The sequence below is a fragment of the Bacidia gigantensis genome (genome assembly GCF_019456465.1).
Source record: "Bacidia gigantensis strain McMullin 20006 chromosome Unknown contig_134, whole genome shotgun sequence".
Taxonomy (NCBI): domain Eukaryota; kingdom Fungi; phylum Ascomycota; class Lecanoromycetes; order Lecanorales; family Ramalinaceae; genus Bacidia; species Bacidia gigantensis.
The window spans coordinates 848,125-862,344 of NW_025408593.1; the positions used below are offsets into that span (position 1 = coordinate 848,125).

The 14,220-nt window shown below is 47.9% G+C and overlaps 5 protein-coding genes across 5 annotated transcripts; 3 read left to right on the forward strand and 2 right to left on the reverse strand.

Annotated features, from left to right (window-relative positions):
- Window positions 1-1,704: 1,704 nt before the first annotated feature.
- On the reverse strand, window positions 1,705-4,125 carry KY384_002028 (uncharacterized protein; the record flags this gene model as incomplete). The annotated part of the gene is made up of 1 exon (XM_044810554.1): window positions 1,705-4,125. The coding sequence occupies one exon, from the start codon at window positions 4,123-4,125 to the stop codon at window positions 1,705-1,707; it is 2,421 nt and encodes an 806-aa protein (XP_044672528.1).
- A 361-nt stretch (window positions 4,126-4,486) lies between these two features.
- On the forward strand, window positions 4,487-5,173 carry KY384_002029 (uncharacterized protein; the record flags this gene model as incomplete). The annotated part of the gene is made up of 1 exon (XM_044810555.1): window positions 4,487-5,173. One exon carries the CDS (start codon window positions 4,487-4,489, stop codon window positions 5,171-5,173), a length of 687 nt encoding a protein of 228 aa, XP_044672529.1.
- Window positions 5,174-5,256: 83 nt separating this feature from the next.
- Window positions 5,257-6,369, reverse strand: KY384_002030 (uncharacterized protein; the record flags this gene model as incomplete). Its single annotated transcript, XM_044810556.1, has 5 exons — window positions 5,257-5,908; window positions 5,968-6,108; window positions 6,159-6,188; window positions 6,238-6,248; window positions 6,301-6,369. 5 exons carry the CDS (start codon window positions 6,367-6,369, stop codon window positions 5,257-5,259), a joined length of 903 nt encoding a protein of 300 aa, XP_044672530.1.
- Window positions 6,370-7,007: 638 nt separating this feature from the next.
- KY384_002031 (uncharacterized protein) lies at window positions 7,008-8,126 on the forward strand (the record flags this gene model as incomplete). The annotated part of the gene is made up of 3 exons (XM_044810557.1): window positions 7,008-7,019; window positions 7,072-7,953; window positions 8,010-8,126. The coding sequence occupies 3 exons, from the start codon at window positions 7,008-7,010 to the stop codon at window positions 8,124-8,126; spliced, it is 1,011 nt and encodes a 336-aa protein (XP_044672531.1).
- Window positions 8,127-8,741: 615 nt separating this feature from the next.
- On the forward strand, window positions 8,742-14,078 carry KY384_002032 (uncharacterized protein; the record flags this gene model as incomplete). Its single annotated transcript, XM_044810558.1, has 5 exons — window positions 8,742-8,783; window positions 8,845-10,512; window positions 10,750-11,205; window positions 11,253-11,511; window positions 11,566-14,078. 5 exons carry the CDS (start codon window positions 8,742-8,744, stop codon window positions 14,076-14,078), a joined length of 4,938 nt encoding a protein of 1,645 aa, XP_044672532.1.
- Window positions 14,079-14,220: the final 142 nt, after the last annotated feature.

The following is a 14,220-nucleotide window of genomic DNA, read 5'->3' on the forward strand; positions in this document are numbered from 1 at the left end:
TCCAATGAATAAGGGGCTTGGCTGAGCCGTACTCGTAGCGCAGTGGCTCATACGTCACAAGGTCTGTCTTTGGGATGGTTGGTGAAGACTTGAAGACAGTCAGGCAAATGTCGGAGCACTGTGTGGAATCTCGAGCTCTTCTACCACGCTTCACTTGAGGTTGCGTTGAGAGCTGAAGTTGGCAGGTGGAGGGCTGGCCGGGGGCCGTCTTTGTCCGAGGGGTCGGCCTCTTAGTTCTAGCTCCGGGAGTTGCCGCTGCTGTCGAAGTGTATCTTGTCCCGATGACGATAAGGGATAAAGGTAGAGATCTCTCATGCATGCTCCTCTAATCATGCATTTGGCCACTCGCTGTTGTCGTCCGTGCTCCTCGTGTAATGCCATCACAAAACACCAATACAGATATCCTTATTGCTGGTGCAACTGCAGCTTTTACTATTGACCTGCTCGTTTATCCGCTCGATACTATTAAAACCCGTCTGCAATCCCCTAGCTTCTCAAAGCTTTACACCCATGCCTCCACCGGCAAGATCAACCACGCTCTCTTCCGAGGGCTTTACCAGGGCATTGGCAGCGTCATTCTCGCCACCGTCCCCTCCTGTTAGCCTCACCCCCATCTTCCTTCCAAGCCTGCCTTTGATGGGGCGTCGCTCATCTTATGCCCAGCAGGAGCCTTTTTCACCACCTATGAAGCCTCTAAATCAGCCCTAACCTCCACATCTTTGCCCACATGGCTTTCTCACAGTCTTGCCTCTGGTGCTGGCGAGCTCGTGTCCTGCTTCATCCTCACTCCCGCAGAAGTCTTGAAGCAGAACGCCCAAATGGTTTCGCGCGGCTCTAATCCGAATCCTGGGACCAAAGTCTTTGATGGCAACGCTACATTCATTGCACTTCGAAAATTCAACTCGCCTACGCAGCTATGGCGTGGATATACAGCGTTGGCGGGTAGAAATCTCCCATTCACAGCTATGCACTTTCCACTCTTCGAGCATTTGCGGACGAAAGTGCATGAATATAGGGAGGGAGGGGATTGAAGACGGGCAGTCTACTGGAGAATGGGTTGGTGACTGCATTTTCTGCTGGAAGCGCAGGGAGTGTTGCTGCCGTGGTGACCACCCCAATTGATGTCGTGAAAACGAGGATTATGTTAAGCGCATCAAGCGAATTGGATGAGGGAAGGTCGGAGAACGCAAAGAAGGCATTGGAAAAGCAGGGAAAGGATCCTGTGAGGGAGATCGAGAAAATGCGCCAGGTAGCTGCAAGAAGTGGCAGAGCGGGTGGGATCGCTGTGGGGAGAGAGGTGTTCCGGACTGAGGGGCTCAGAGGGCTGTTCAGGGGTGGGGCATTGAGAGGTCTGTGGACAGCGTTGGGTAGTGGCTTGTATTTAGGAGTATACGAGAGTGGAAGGAGATATCTTGAGGCAAGAAGGAGAGGAGACAAGGCATTGACTGCCCTGTAAATTCAAAATTTCTGACATCACGACCATGCACAGCTTGGATTGTTCAACCGCAACAATGAGTGCAATCAGCTGCTTTGCTATGAAGTCTACCTCATGCAACGCAAATAGCGCTATGCTCTAGACCCCAGGGTATATTTGATGCAACAAGTCTTATAGCTCGAGTGCTCGGGATGAAGGCAGGTCGTGATGAACCTTAGTTGCCTCTCAAGCTCAATGCTTTTCAAAGTCTCATTCCTTCTGCTTCAAACCTATTTCCCGTATCTTTGCATGACAGCCCTTACATGACCTTCAATCTCCACAAACCCCTTGACTTCTGTCTCATGTACACCACCATGCTCACCTAACCAATCCCGAATTAGATCATTGCTTTCCTTTGGCTTGATGCTTTGATTCGCAGTTCCAATTGTCATATGTGGCACTTCGTTACTTGTGTCCCAACCCTCGTTCAGGAGGCGGACGATAATAGTCATCACTCGGTCGTTCCAGATAATTTGCTCTAGTCGAATTCTACATTTGCCGAGAACAGGATCGAAAGTTGGCTGGGACGACTCGGCAGCCTCAGTAACCGCATTGGCGTGGAGAGAGGAGAGATTCTGCCATAGCTCAGGCTTTGCATTGATAGAAGCGCGATGCATTAGGGTAACGTGGAATTGGGCCTGAACTCGACGGGAGGTGTCAAGATGGCGGTACATCTTGGCTATGTCAGGAGAGACGTCAGAGAAAGCTTGGGAGAGAGCAGTGCGGATCCTCGACGCATCTACACTTATGCAGAAGAATTCAAGTTTCGGAGGTGCGGGAGGCTTCACGGCGCTGCTGGTGGTGCCACTGCTTTTCTTACTGTTGCTGTTGAAGCTCAAATCGTGTTTTAGATCCACAGTATAGTCACTCATTGCGGCGCCGATGGCACGATCCAAGTCCTTTGAGCTCGGTAATGTTGGGATTAGCTTAGGATATTGATTGTACAGAAAGTTCACGACGGTCTCTAGATTCTCTCTAGATGAAGCAGAGACGTCGAGATCTACGACTCCATCGAAGTCTTCGTCCGGCTGTGAGCTAGCATCAAAAGGCTCAAATCGGTTGAGGAAACCCTCCATGATCCCAATGATTTCTTGTTGTGACTTCGTGCCAGCCTGGATTGTCTGATGATTATCTCCCCGGGTAAATATGCGCTCTCTGGTCACATTGCGTATGGTGGGCAGCATCGTCGACTTTGGATCGTGGACATAGTGCAGCGCAATGAACCTGGCTTCGGGGATCAAGTTAGATACGTCGTTGATGATCTGCTTCCTCTCTCGTTTTTGATGGTTGTTTCGATCGCCAATGCAAACGGGCTTCGCAGCCAAAGTATTACAGATATGTGATGTGAATTGTGCAGGTCTATTCCCCTTCCCAGTTATGTTGTCGTTCTGAATGTGTCCCCATCCGAAGAGCGTAGTCAATGCCAAGGCTACTGTTGTTTTGCCACACCCGAGGCTTGCAATCGGCAACAAGACCACATTGTTCGTGACTGTTTCGGTGGGATCATCTTCCTTTTCCTGTCGAATGATATCGGACCCCTTGAGACCCCTTTCCTTCAAGAAGCCGTCTCGCATTTCAATTATTCCATGGTTTTTGTTGTATTCCTTAGCAAGGTTGGAATTCCGAGCAAATTGACGCCGTGCGTAAAGAAGGTATTCTTCTGTTATTTTTTTGTGCTTCTTGAATCTTGGAGCTCGGTTACCAATGATTGCTTTCGTGCACTCACGCCACTGTCGATACATGAGGTAAGGTTCTTCAAATTTATATTTGAAGAACCAATTTTGATAAGCATTCTTGGGCCCATGAATTGAACGCTCGCATCGTATGACAAAACCTTCTGTATCCCTTCCGGCATAGGAGCCAGTTTCGGCACATCGTTCAAGAAAATCCTTCATGGAAGCAACGTCATCTTCAATGAGGTACTGTGCTTTCTTGAAACCCCATTCATCTGCGAATTCGTGCACTAGTTCACTGGAATATGTAGCAAAGTCAGGTAAATTGAGATTAATACCATGCAAGTAAAGTCCTGCGTCATGGGGTTCATAAGCGAGGACGTGCTCTTCAAATCGGTCGTCACAAAGTTCTGCCACAGCTGTGACGTTGCGTCTCCGTAATTCCTTTGCAAGATCCGCTCTGGTTCTTCCAACGGACTCCAATTGCTTGTTGACCCACCTTTCACCAGCGACAGCATGACTCAGATCTGCGTTATCGCGTGCTCCTGTGGAATGCTTACTACAGACTAGCAAATGATTGTCTTCCAAGCCGGCGATGAATATGATACACCCATTTTCCTTCACACTGAGCTCGTAAGGACCCTTTGTTCGAGACTTGACATTTTCCCATTTCGTTTCGTGTACTTCATCTACATTGAAAAATTTGTCATAGCCCCTGACGGCAATTTCTGGTGAACCATCCCTCTTACGGTACGTGAAAAGTCCACGGGCATATGTGGGGAGGTCACGGCTTTTGTAATCCCAGTCTTTGAATTGCCACGAGTCCACTGTGAAAGGTGCACCTTGAACATCGTAGGTATGCTTTTTAGCCTTGATGGAATGCTTTCCACCACCCTGCTTTTGGGAGGACTGTTCTAGCCTCTTCAACAACTCCGATACTTCAGAGACATCTTGAGGAACATATGGGGCGTTCATCATGGTATTGAAATAATTGGACGCAGAAGAAAGTGGACATGTAGCAAAAGGTCGAATGAACAAAATTCTCGAGGGGATTTTGAATTGTGGCACAACACTTGTGAGCAGAGGGGACCTACAGATTATTACACTTTGAGAATGCAATACATAGTGAGTCAAAATCATTCATTGTCTAGTAGGCAATGCAAGGCGAATGAGTCAAGAGCGAGAATGAGTCTGCCCCTCGGGACAAGCCTGAGCGGATTTGATACCGGGAACTAACGTTATTAACCATTCAAAGCTCAGTAATTTACTACGGTAGTGTACATATTCTTTGACTATTGAACACATCTCTTTTGACTATCAGACCCTCTGGCGACAGAAGATGCCTATTGCAAACTCAAAATCTAGCCCTTCGCAAAATCCATTTATACTTGCCGCGGAAAATTCACCAGCTCTTCTGCCCTTACTTCAGTCCAATCCGGGGCTTGCTGCCGCCCAAGATGAGCATGGCTATAGCCTTCTCCACGCCGCAGCTTCTTACAGCCATCTCCATCTCGCGAAATATTTGAGGAGCAACTTCAAGATAAGCCCAGATATCAAAGATGAAGATGGGGAGACAGCACTATTTGTTGTTGAGACGGTTGAGACGGCACAATGCATGCTAGAAGACGTGGGAATAGATCCTTCGATAAAGAATACTGACGGCTTGACGGCAGAAGACAAGATTCGAGAAGAAGGTGACTTTCTGGTAGTAGCTGAGTATTTGTCAGAGGTGAGGTTAAGAGGACACCGTCCAGCCGCGACTAGTAGAGCGGCCGAGGAAAATCTGGAAACTGATAGTAGTGTACCTCCGTTGCCACCTGGCGTACAAGTTCGACTTGGACAGCTTGAGGACGAAGCGAATATCGGGGAAGTCGCCGACCCTGAGCTGAAGCAGAGGATCGAGGAGTTGGCAGCCCGTGATGACTTCCAAGGTGACGAAAGTCAGCGACAATTGCGTGAGCTTGTCACAGATGCTCTCAAAGGAACAATTGAAGATCAGCGGGAGGTTAGGAGGCGCACGGAGTGATGAGCCAAAAATGCAAGAAAATCAAGCTTCTCGATCGGCTGTGAACAAAGGTGTTCCGATTTCGGAGAATATTTCTAAGGGTGTCATACGTCGCCTCTCCACTGCCGGAAGAAGTCCATTACACTGGTATATACCACGAGCAAGATGCCGCCTCCAGGTCCCAGTCTCAGCACCTTGGGCAGAAAACCTTTGTACAATGACGAGAATCCCTCCTCTTTCATGACTGTGCCTAGAGCCGGCCAGGCCCAGTTGTACTTCGGCACAGAGCCTGCGATCTTTGGCGAATTCTGAATCCTAGATTTCACCACATCCATTGGAGTGTTCAGTATTGTACCAACTGTCCCGCCGATCGAGCCAGCAACAATATCATTCCGTATTTGCTGACTCTTGCCGTTGGCTTTTGGTAGAAGCTCCTTGACCTGGAAAATGACACCAAAATATCCAGAATTCCAAAGGACATGCCTCCACATGGTGCTCTCCAGCCCGTTGTAAAGAGCCAACGGACCTTCTTGTTTGACGATCTTCATTACACAGTCCACTGGACCGTTGTATTTGCCTGCAGACGCTCGATCTTGTAATCTGATCTTGACAAGCTCAAAAGGAACGACAACAAATGATTCTGTTGCGCCTGCTGATGCCCCGGTCAAGATAGAAAGCTGCTGATTCATTTTCTCTAAACCAAAGAAGCCTCTGTAGAAAGTGCCCCAGGAGTCATTGGCGGCAAATTTGGTGGCTCTGTGTAGAACATTGGGTTAGCTGGCTTGCACTGGGCGACGGGACAACGTCTGTCGCACCTCTTGGGCGCCTCCATCAATATTGGCGGCGTTATTCCTCGATATAATCTTGATGCCCCTTCGTTCTTGATAATCTTGCGGAAGCAATCAACCATGCCGTTATAGCCCTCGCCCCCAGTGCCGGGACCTTGTTGTAATTGTCTTAGCTAGTTAGCTTGAGGCGCAAACTGCAGAGAAAAGCAGTTGCTTACACTCGGGTCTTCACCACGTCTAAAGGATACCTATTGCGACCATCAACTATCATCACGATAAACGCCAGGTATGCGGTACATTGTGAGAATCTGAAATTGGAATTCGTCAGCCTTTGGGCCCCCGCAGACTCAAATGACCTACTTCTGAGACGCCTGCAACAGCTCCAGCAGCAAATTGGTATTGAAAGGGAAGGGGCTTTTCTTGCGCCATGATGAGATGCACTGGGTTCGTGTGAGGGAGCAAGACAATAATGCTTCTCAGTAGGATAGTGAATAGCGTCTAAACAAAGAGCGAATGGAGTAGGTTTGTCTTTTACTTGTGAAGAATACTGAAGAAACGCCTGCTAAAGTAAATCTATATTCGGAGTAATCTTTTGGACGCCGGGAATTTAAAAGCGTGGGGTGCTAAGCTCCCCGGGCCGCTTCTAGGTATGACCCCTCCTGACGAATTAGCGCCACGAAGGCGTAAACAAGCTGCCACCTTCTCTTGCCCTGCCTATCACTTAACAATTCGAGTTTGAGTGCTCGCGAAAGTGAGTAGCCGTCAACCTGAACAGTATGGCTCCGGCGCCGCTGTTGGCGTTACTGCGTCGTGAAAATGTTCTCGCGTTGTGCGCGTTGCTTTCGCCATCATGCCTGCAATGTTACGTGTGTAATAAGCATGAGAAATGAGCTCGGATCTACGTGGTGCGAAGCAGCCGATGCTGACAAAGGATGTAGCTACATTCTGGGGTATATTTGACCTTGTCCACGCATGATGGTTCATTCCCTCTGCTGTCGGAAAAAGTTGCACTGTAAGTACCTTTGCTTTTAAGAATCTACCTCAGCAGTATAATTCTGTTGCCATTGATGTCTGCCACGGTATGTGAAACCCCAAAGTGCTCGCGTGTGCGGTAATGCCGATCGACTGCAGGCCGACGTATATAAGAATGCAGATGCAGACGGACAATTCAGGAGAAAACCTAGCCAGTTTCGTGACGCTATATCCAAGGACCCCGATTCAAAATTTCCCGCCGAAAAAGATCGCTACGTTTTGTACATCAACCTGGGCTGCCCTTGGGCCCATCGAGCCAACTTAGTTCGCTCTCTTAAGGGTCTTGAGGACGTTGTTCAGTTAGTCAAATGTGGCTTCGAATTGACTGACGAAGGCTGGCTATTCACTGGACAGCATGGCTCGGAAACCAAGGATCCGCTGTACGGTTTCACCAAACTGTCCCAGCTGTATTACAAAGCCGACCCGGATTATAAGGGACGCTTCACAGTGCCTACTCTGTGGGACAAAAAGACAGAGACGATTGTGAACAACGAAAGCAGCGAGATTATTCGTATGTTTTTCACCGAATTCGACGATCTTTTGCCTGAACACCTGCGTGAGTCTGGCCATCCGCTTGGCGGTTATTACCCAGCGCCATTACGCAAAGAGATCGATGCCATGAATGATTGGGTCTACGATTCCGTCAACAACGGAGTATACAAGTGCGGTTTCGCTACCAACCAAGGAGCCTATGAATCCAACCTTTATCCGCTCTTTGATGCTTTGGATCGGCTTGAGACACATCTCGGAGAATCAGGCCATTCGCCCTACCTATTCGGTAAAGGGATAACTGAGGCTGACATTCGCCTATACAGTACACTAATCAGATTCGATGTTGCGTATCATAACATCTTCAAATGTAATCTCAAAATGATCCGCCATGACTACCCTAGACTGAGCCGCTGGTTACGAAATTTGTACTGGGACGCTGGAAAGACTGCCAATGGACACGCTTTCAAAGATACCGTAAATTTCTGGCTGGTAAGTCGCTGCATGTACACGTCTATTACGGATGATTAGCTGATCAATGATTATAGTACAAGTATGGATACTTGAATGCGAAAAGGCGAAGTGAGGGGCTTAAGGCATCAGAGGAGCAACTAGTAATTCCAACTGGGCCTGCCCCAGATATCTACCCTTTAGACAAATCCTGAACTCGTGAAGGGGCTTCGAACGAAAGAGTAATGTTGGAAGACAACAGATTAGAATTTACGAATGACTAAATGTGGCTGCGGAAGCAGATACCTCATCAAGGAAAATCATAGGATTGGTATGTTCGTTAGATCTTGAAAGGGCTGGAATCCGTGCTTGAAACGATGCGCGTATGATCATCTGCAGGAACAAGTATACGTACTGTATCGTTGCCACACAGTTTGGACCTGCACTTTTATATTTGTAAAACCTGGGATATGAATTCTGCAAAGCGACCTAGAAAGGGACTCCTTCGGGTAGGTATCCCAAAACTATGATTTATAAAGTTGCGATTTCAGCTTCCTAAGGGGCCTTAGTAACACAATGCCGCATACCATGGTCTAGCAAAGATGTTGACCATATCCAGAATTGTGGCTTCAATCGGACCTTGGTACTAAAGGTCCAATCCGTTCCTGAAACGGCTTAGCTGCCTTGAGCGCGTACACACTTTAGACACGCGAATTTTCCCTAACGTGGTAAACAATCTGCATCTCACCAATCTGAAATGGTGGGGCATAGATCCCAAGCGTACCAATAGGACAGCGCCTCGGAGACTCGACTTTACTTGGCTGTCTAGTATGTCTAAACGTCAACAGTCGTTCTTCGACCAGGACCAAAAGGTATGCTCAATCTATTTGTCGATGTGGTCATGACATGAAATCTAACGGCGGTTGTGCTTAGACTCGCAACTTCCGGCCACAAAACTCGAAAGTCCATAATGCAGCCAGCACATCAAATCAGCTGCACAAAGCAGCTCCAAATGTGACTCCAATCGCTGCATCGTCTCAATCAAGATCTAGGCTAAGAGTTTTTCGATATCGTCAAATAGAGAGCGCAATGGCGAATGGACATGGAGTTGAACAGCATGCCGATTCCAATAAAGAAAATGCGCCCCAAGCTGGCACTCAAAAGACACCTTTGCAGATGAATCCTCCACTGCAACCCTCATCACAACGGTCGGCGGGAAAGGAGGCAAGAGACTGCCCCCAAACACCGATAGGACGACTTCCCTTATCAGAATTGCTTGCCAGTGACGAGGCTCGTCAGCCTGCTGCTCAAACACCTATGGAACGTGTGCTATGGGAGAATTCCCCATCAAATGCAGATGCTGCTGGGGCAAAGCCTTTGAAGAAGAAACGAAAGCGAGCAGTTAGCACGTCACCATCATCCTCATCCCAAAGTGAACGTCCAGGGCACTTCCCTACAATTGATGCCGCAAAAGCCTTTCGGCAGTCACAAGAGATTATGAAAACACCGAAAGCAGATCCAGTCGACGATCTGTGGAGCCGCTACTCCCTACATACTAGAGACAAGTTGTCACCCTCTGCACCTAGTGCTTTCCCTTTTCCTATGCTACGATCCTCATCTCCACATACGCCCGTCGCTCAGTTGCAAAGGGACAGTGGACTGCGTAGAGCACTAAGCTGTATAGAGTGGCCTACATCTGCTGCTAAGCGGAGGAAATTACATCATAGCACAGGCGAACGGAAAACAGCGGCAGCTTTTGTAGAGGAAAGAGACTCTGTAGGGAAGGCAAAATTGTCAAGAGTCAGCTTTCTAGTTGAGAAAATGCACAGTGGGCTTTCAAAGGGGGGCAAAGACATCGATTGCTCTTCCTCCGAGCCTGTATACTCTTCACCAATGAGACAGAAAAGTAAATCACCTACGAGAGAAAGATCACCACCTCACCACATGAGGAAAGCTATCGAAAATGTCGCAAATGTGCTCAGTCAGACTGTGATGAATGGAAACGCTACCAAGATTGCAATAAAGCCTGTTTTGTCAGAAGTAGAACGGCCCAATTTCAAGAAGGTAACAAACTCTTCTGACTTCGGCGATGATGGAATCGATGACGAGATGTTCGAGGTTGAGTCTGCAAGTTCCTTGCGGAATAGCGTTGACGCAAATCGAAAAGTAGCTCAAGAAGACTTGCTCTCGGACGCCGTCTACGAAGAAGATTGGCTAGATGAGGAGACGCGCTGTCTGAGTGAGAACAAGGTTGCAAAGTCAGAGAACGATGTTTCTAAAGGAGGGTCGCCCCGAGGAGATGAGTTTGAACAGGATGATTTCGATGAAGACGACGTAGAGGGTTTCGCAGCTGATCTTGAGGGCGTATTTGCAAAATACGATACCCAACCGTCGACAGGTGCAAGCACAGCCAGAGAAGAAACACCGCCATCCTATACAGTGCCGGCAATAGCTACAGCCGCTCAAAATCCGACAGAAGCCGTAGAGATCTGCTCCTCAGATGATGAAGATTTTGGTAACGACTCAGATTTCGAACAAATTGCGTCCGAATGTGCCAAAGCAAGTCAGAACCAATCCATCAACGTATCCTCCCAAAGCAATGTAAGTTCCATGTGCTATGGCCGCAGCCATGTAGTAAGCTGACTAATTAAGCATGACAGAAAAGTAGGGATGCTTCAACGCTTCATTGTCAAAACGGTTACAAATAGCCAATCGAGGCCAGATATTCAACCTGGTCAACCTGAGAAAGTGAGTCATAAATGTACGTTTGCCAGTTGCGTGTGGAGCTGACTTCTCTAGATTCTATCTGTACAATGCGAGACGACGAAAAGCTGTAAGATTATTGCCCTCCGGCAATCATGGCTAGACAGTCAGTGCTCTCCTGGTTCGATTGTCCACGTTATAGGAGACTTCGACCGTCATGGTCAATGTATCATTGACAACACTCGCAATCTGCTTATCATGCACCCTGACCATCTCATATCCTCGACAGTCGTAGGAGATTCTTTCACTTGCATTCGGAAAGCAGTTCTGCAGGACCGTGTTAAAACTACAGGTGGTACCAGTCAAGCTACAGTGTACGGTCACTTGTTGCATGAGATTTTCCAAGAAGCATTGCGAGCAAATCAATGGGATGACCAGTACATGACCGCTCTTATTCAAAAGATTGCCACCAGAAATTTGGAGACTCTGTTTGAGATCAATGTAGAAGTTGCCGTGGCCATCGATCAACTTAAAGCCCGAGCTACTACTCTGCAGGCATGGTCTGAGATTTTTGTGTCTGCAAAGCCCAACGTACGTGACTCGATGCCTCTAGCATTTCCTAGCTTACCCCTTAAAAGCCCAAAGCACTCGTGAAGGATCGTAATGGCCGTGAAGCCCTCATGAGCATCAACAAATTGCTTGAGGCCGAGGAGCACGTTTGGGCGCCTGCTTATGGGCTCAAAGGTAACATTGATGCGACAGTACAGATATGCCTTGAGGAAGATGGCAATCGAAGGACCTTGACAGTACCCTTCGAACTTAAAACCGGAAAGCACTCCAGTGCAGCACACAAAGCTCAGACGGCTCTGTATTCTTTGCTCCTCTCTGACCGCTATGGTACGTTTTAATTAGACCTACAAAAGACTCACTCATGTTGATGATGAACTTTAGATATTGAGGTAGCATGTGGGATACTCTACTACATGCAATCATCTGAAATCTCAAGTATTCGAACAATCCGCCATGAACTGGTGCCCATGATCATTCAACGAAATGCGATCGCGAACTATGTTCGAAATCGATTAGAATTACCCAAGATGTTGAGAAATCCATATACTTGTGGGAAATGCTATGCGCAAACGCCCTGCTTTACGTATCACAAACTCGTTGATAATGGCACAGGCGAGAGTAGCGGACTAGGCGTAAAATTCGATGATGAAGTGAGGCATTTGAATACGGAGCACTCACAATTTTTCCGCCGGTGGGATGATCTTCTTACAAAGGAGGAGAGAGATATTGTCATATTGCGAAGAGAGCTATGGACTATGCAAAGCACCGAACGTGAGAAGGTAGGAAGGTGTTTCGGAAGACTTGTCATCGAACCTGGATCATACCACGAAGAAAGCGAAACCTCAAAGATAAATCGATTTCGATACAATCTCATCAAGCAGTCGCCTTTACCTGGTTTCAAATTCACCGATTCGCAGATAACAGTTGGGGAGCCTATTGTGATCTCGGATGAGAGAGGCCATTTCGCTCTTGCCAACGGCTACGTGAAAAGTGTGAGAACCAGCAAAATCCAAGTCACAGTCGACAGACAATTACACAATGCCCGAGCACGAAGCAAGGATTTTGATGCTGAAACGAATCAAGTCTTTTCTGGGGTCATGGAGATGGTAGAGCATAGGAATAGAAAAGTTACGCAATCCCCTCCACAGCCAGAAGGACCGGTGCTCTATAGACTGGACAAAGATGAGTTCAGTAATGGCATGGCTATGATTCGGAACAATCTCCTACGACTGATGGAGAAAGACCTCTTCGGCGTTCAAGCACTTCGACGCTTGATTGTTGAAGGTGCCGCACCCACCTTCAACCCGGTGCCGACAAATCTTTGCCTTGGAGAGACAGCCAACGAAGCAAGCCTGAATGTTGATCAAAGAGGTGCAATCGAGAAAGTCATGAGTGCAAAGGACTACGCCTTAGTCCTTGGCATGCCAGGAACTGGAAAAACAACCACTATCGCCCATATCATCCGAGCGCTAGTGGCCCGGGGGAAGAGTGTTCTTTTAACGTCGTATACGCACACCGCCGTTGACAACATCCTGTTGAAGTTGCGTAAAGACAACGTTGGTATCTTTCGTTTGGGTGCAATTGCTAAGGTTCATCCTGAGATACAAGAATTTGCGGATCTTGCTGGGAGGCCAATGAACACAATCGAAGAGATTAAAAGATGTTACACCCAAAGGGTCGTCGCGACGACCTGCCTTGGTATCAACCATCCAATCTTCAATCAGCGCATATTCGACTACTGCATTGTCGATGAAGCATCGCAAATAACGTTGCCTGTGTGCCTAGGACCAATCCGAATGGCACGCACATTTATCTTAGTGGGCGACCATTACCAGCTACCTCCGCTGGTGCAGAATAAAGAGGCACTTGAAGGGGGTTTAGACGTCAGTCTCTTCAAGATACTTTCAGACATGCATCCGTCATCAGTCGTCAATCTCGAGCATCAATATCGAATGTGCGAAGACATCATGGCTCTGAGTAACAAGTTGATCTACGATGGTAGACTGAAATGTGGCACACAAAGCGTGGCAGTCCGTTCTCTGCAAATTCCAAATATCCAAGCACTTGAAAGTCATCATCACACACTAGAAAGTGTCCGTGCACAGAGGGTGAAGCATTTCTGCGCTAGCTCGTCGCCAGGAAGATGTTGGATTCGTGATCTCCTGGAACCTCGCGTGAAGGCGTGTTTCGTGAACACAGATCTCCTTCTCCCTCAATCGCACGAAGTGCTCGAAAGTGGATCCCGCATTACGAATCCATGTGAAGTCACGCTAGCCGTTCAAATTGCAGAGTCTTTGTTGACGTCGGGCATAGCCGCAGGAGATATCGGGGTCATCACTCTATATCGGTCCCAGCTTGCGCTGCTTAAGCAAGCAATGCGCCATCGTCCTGGGGTTGAGATGCATACAGCGGATAGATTCCAGGGCAGGGACAAAGAGGTCGTCATACTCTCACTTGTGCGCAGCAATGAGCAGCAGGTAGTAGGTGATTTGCTGAAAGATTGGCGACGTGTAAACGTGGCGTTGACGCGAGCTCGCACGAAGCTGTTGGTTTTGGGGAGCAAGCGAACTCTCGTTGGTAATCAATTGCTGAAGGACTTCATCGAATTAATGCAATCCAGAGAATGGTGGTATGATCTCCCTCAAAAAGCTTGTGAAGGTCATATCTTCGAGGAAGCCGGGACGCAGATATCTGGAGAGGTAGGCTTTGAAGCGGATCGCCAAACCAACAGGTCAGCGGCAGCAACAGCACAGCAGGCATTGACGAGTGCCTTGAGACTTGGAAAAGGAGATCAGATTGGAAAGAAATCGCCCGCAAAGCAAGCCAAGATCGATTTGGAAAGGCTGATCAACAAGAGGCCCGTTCTTAGAGATATTGTCAATGATGCTTCATGATCGTTTGGAAATCCCGTTGACCAATCTCGAATCCAGCACCAATCAAAGGATAGTAACATTTCTAGACGTAGATCAAGTGGTTGAGTGAAATGAAAGACATCAATGCAGTGATTTCGCGTTTGCCTGCAAAGAAGACTCGGTG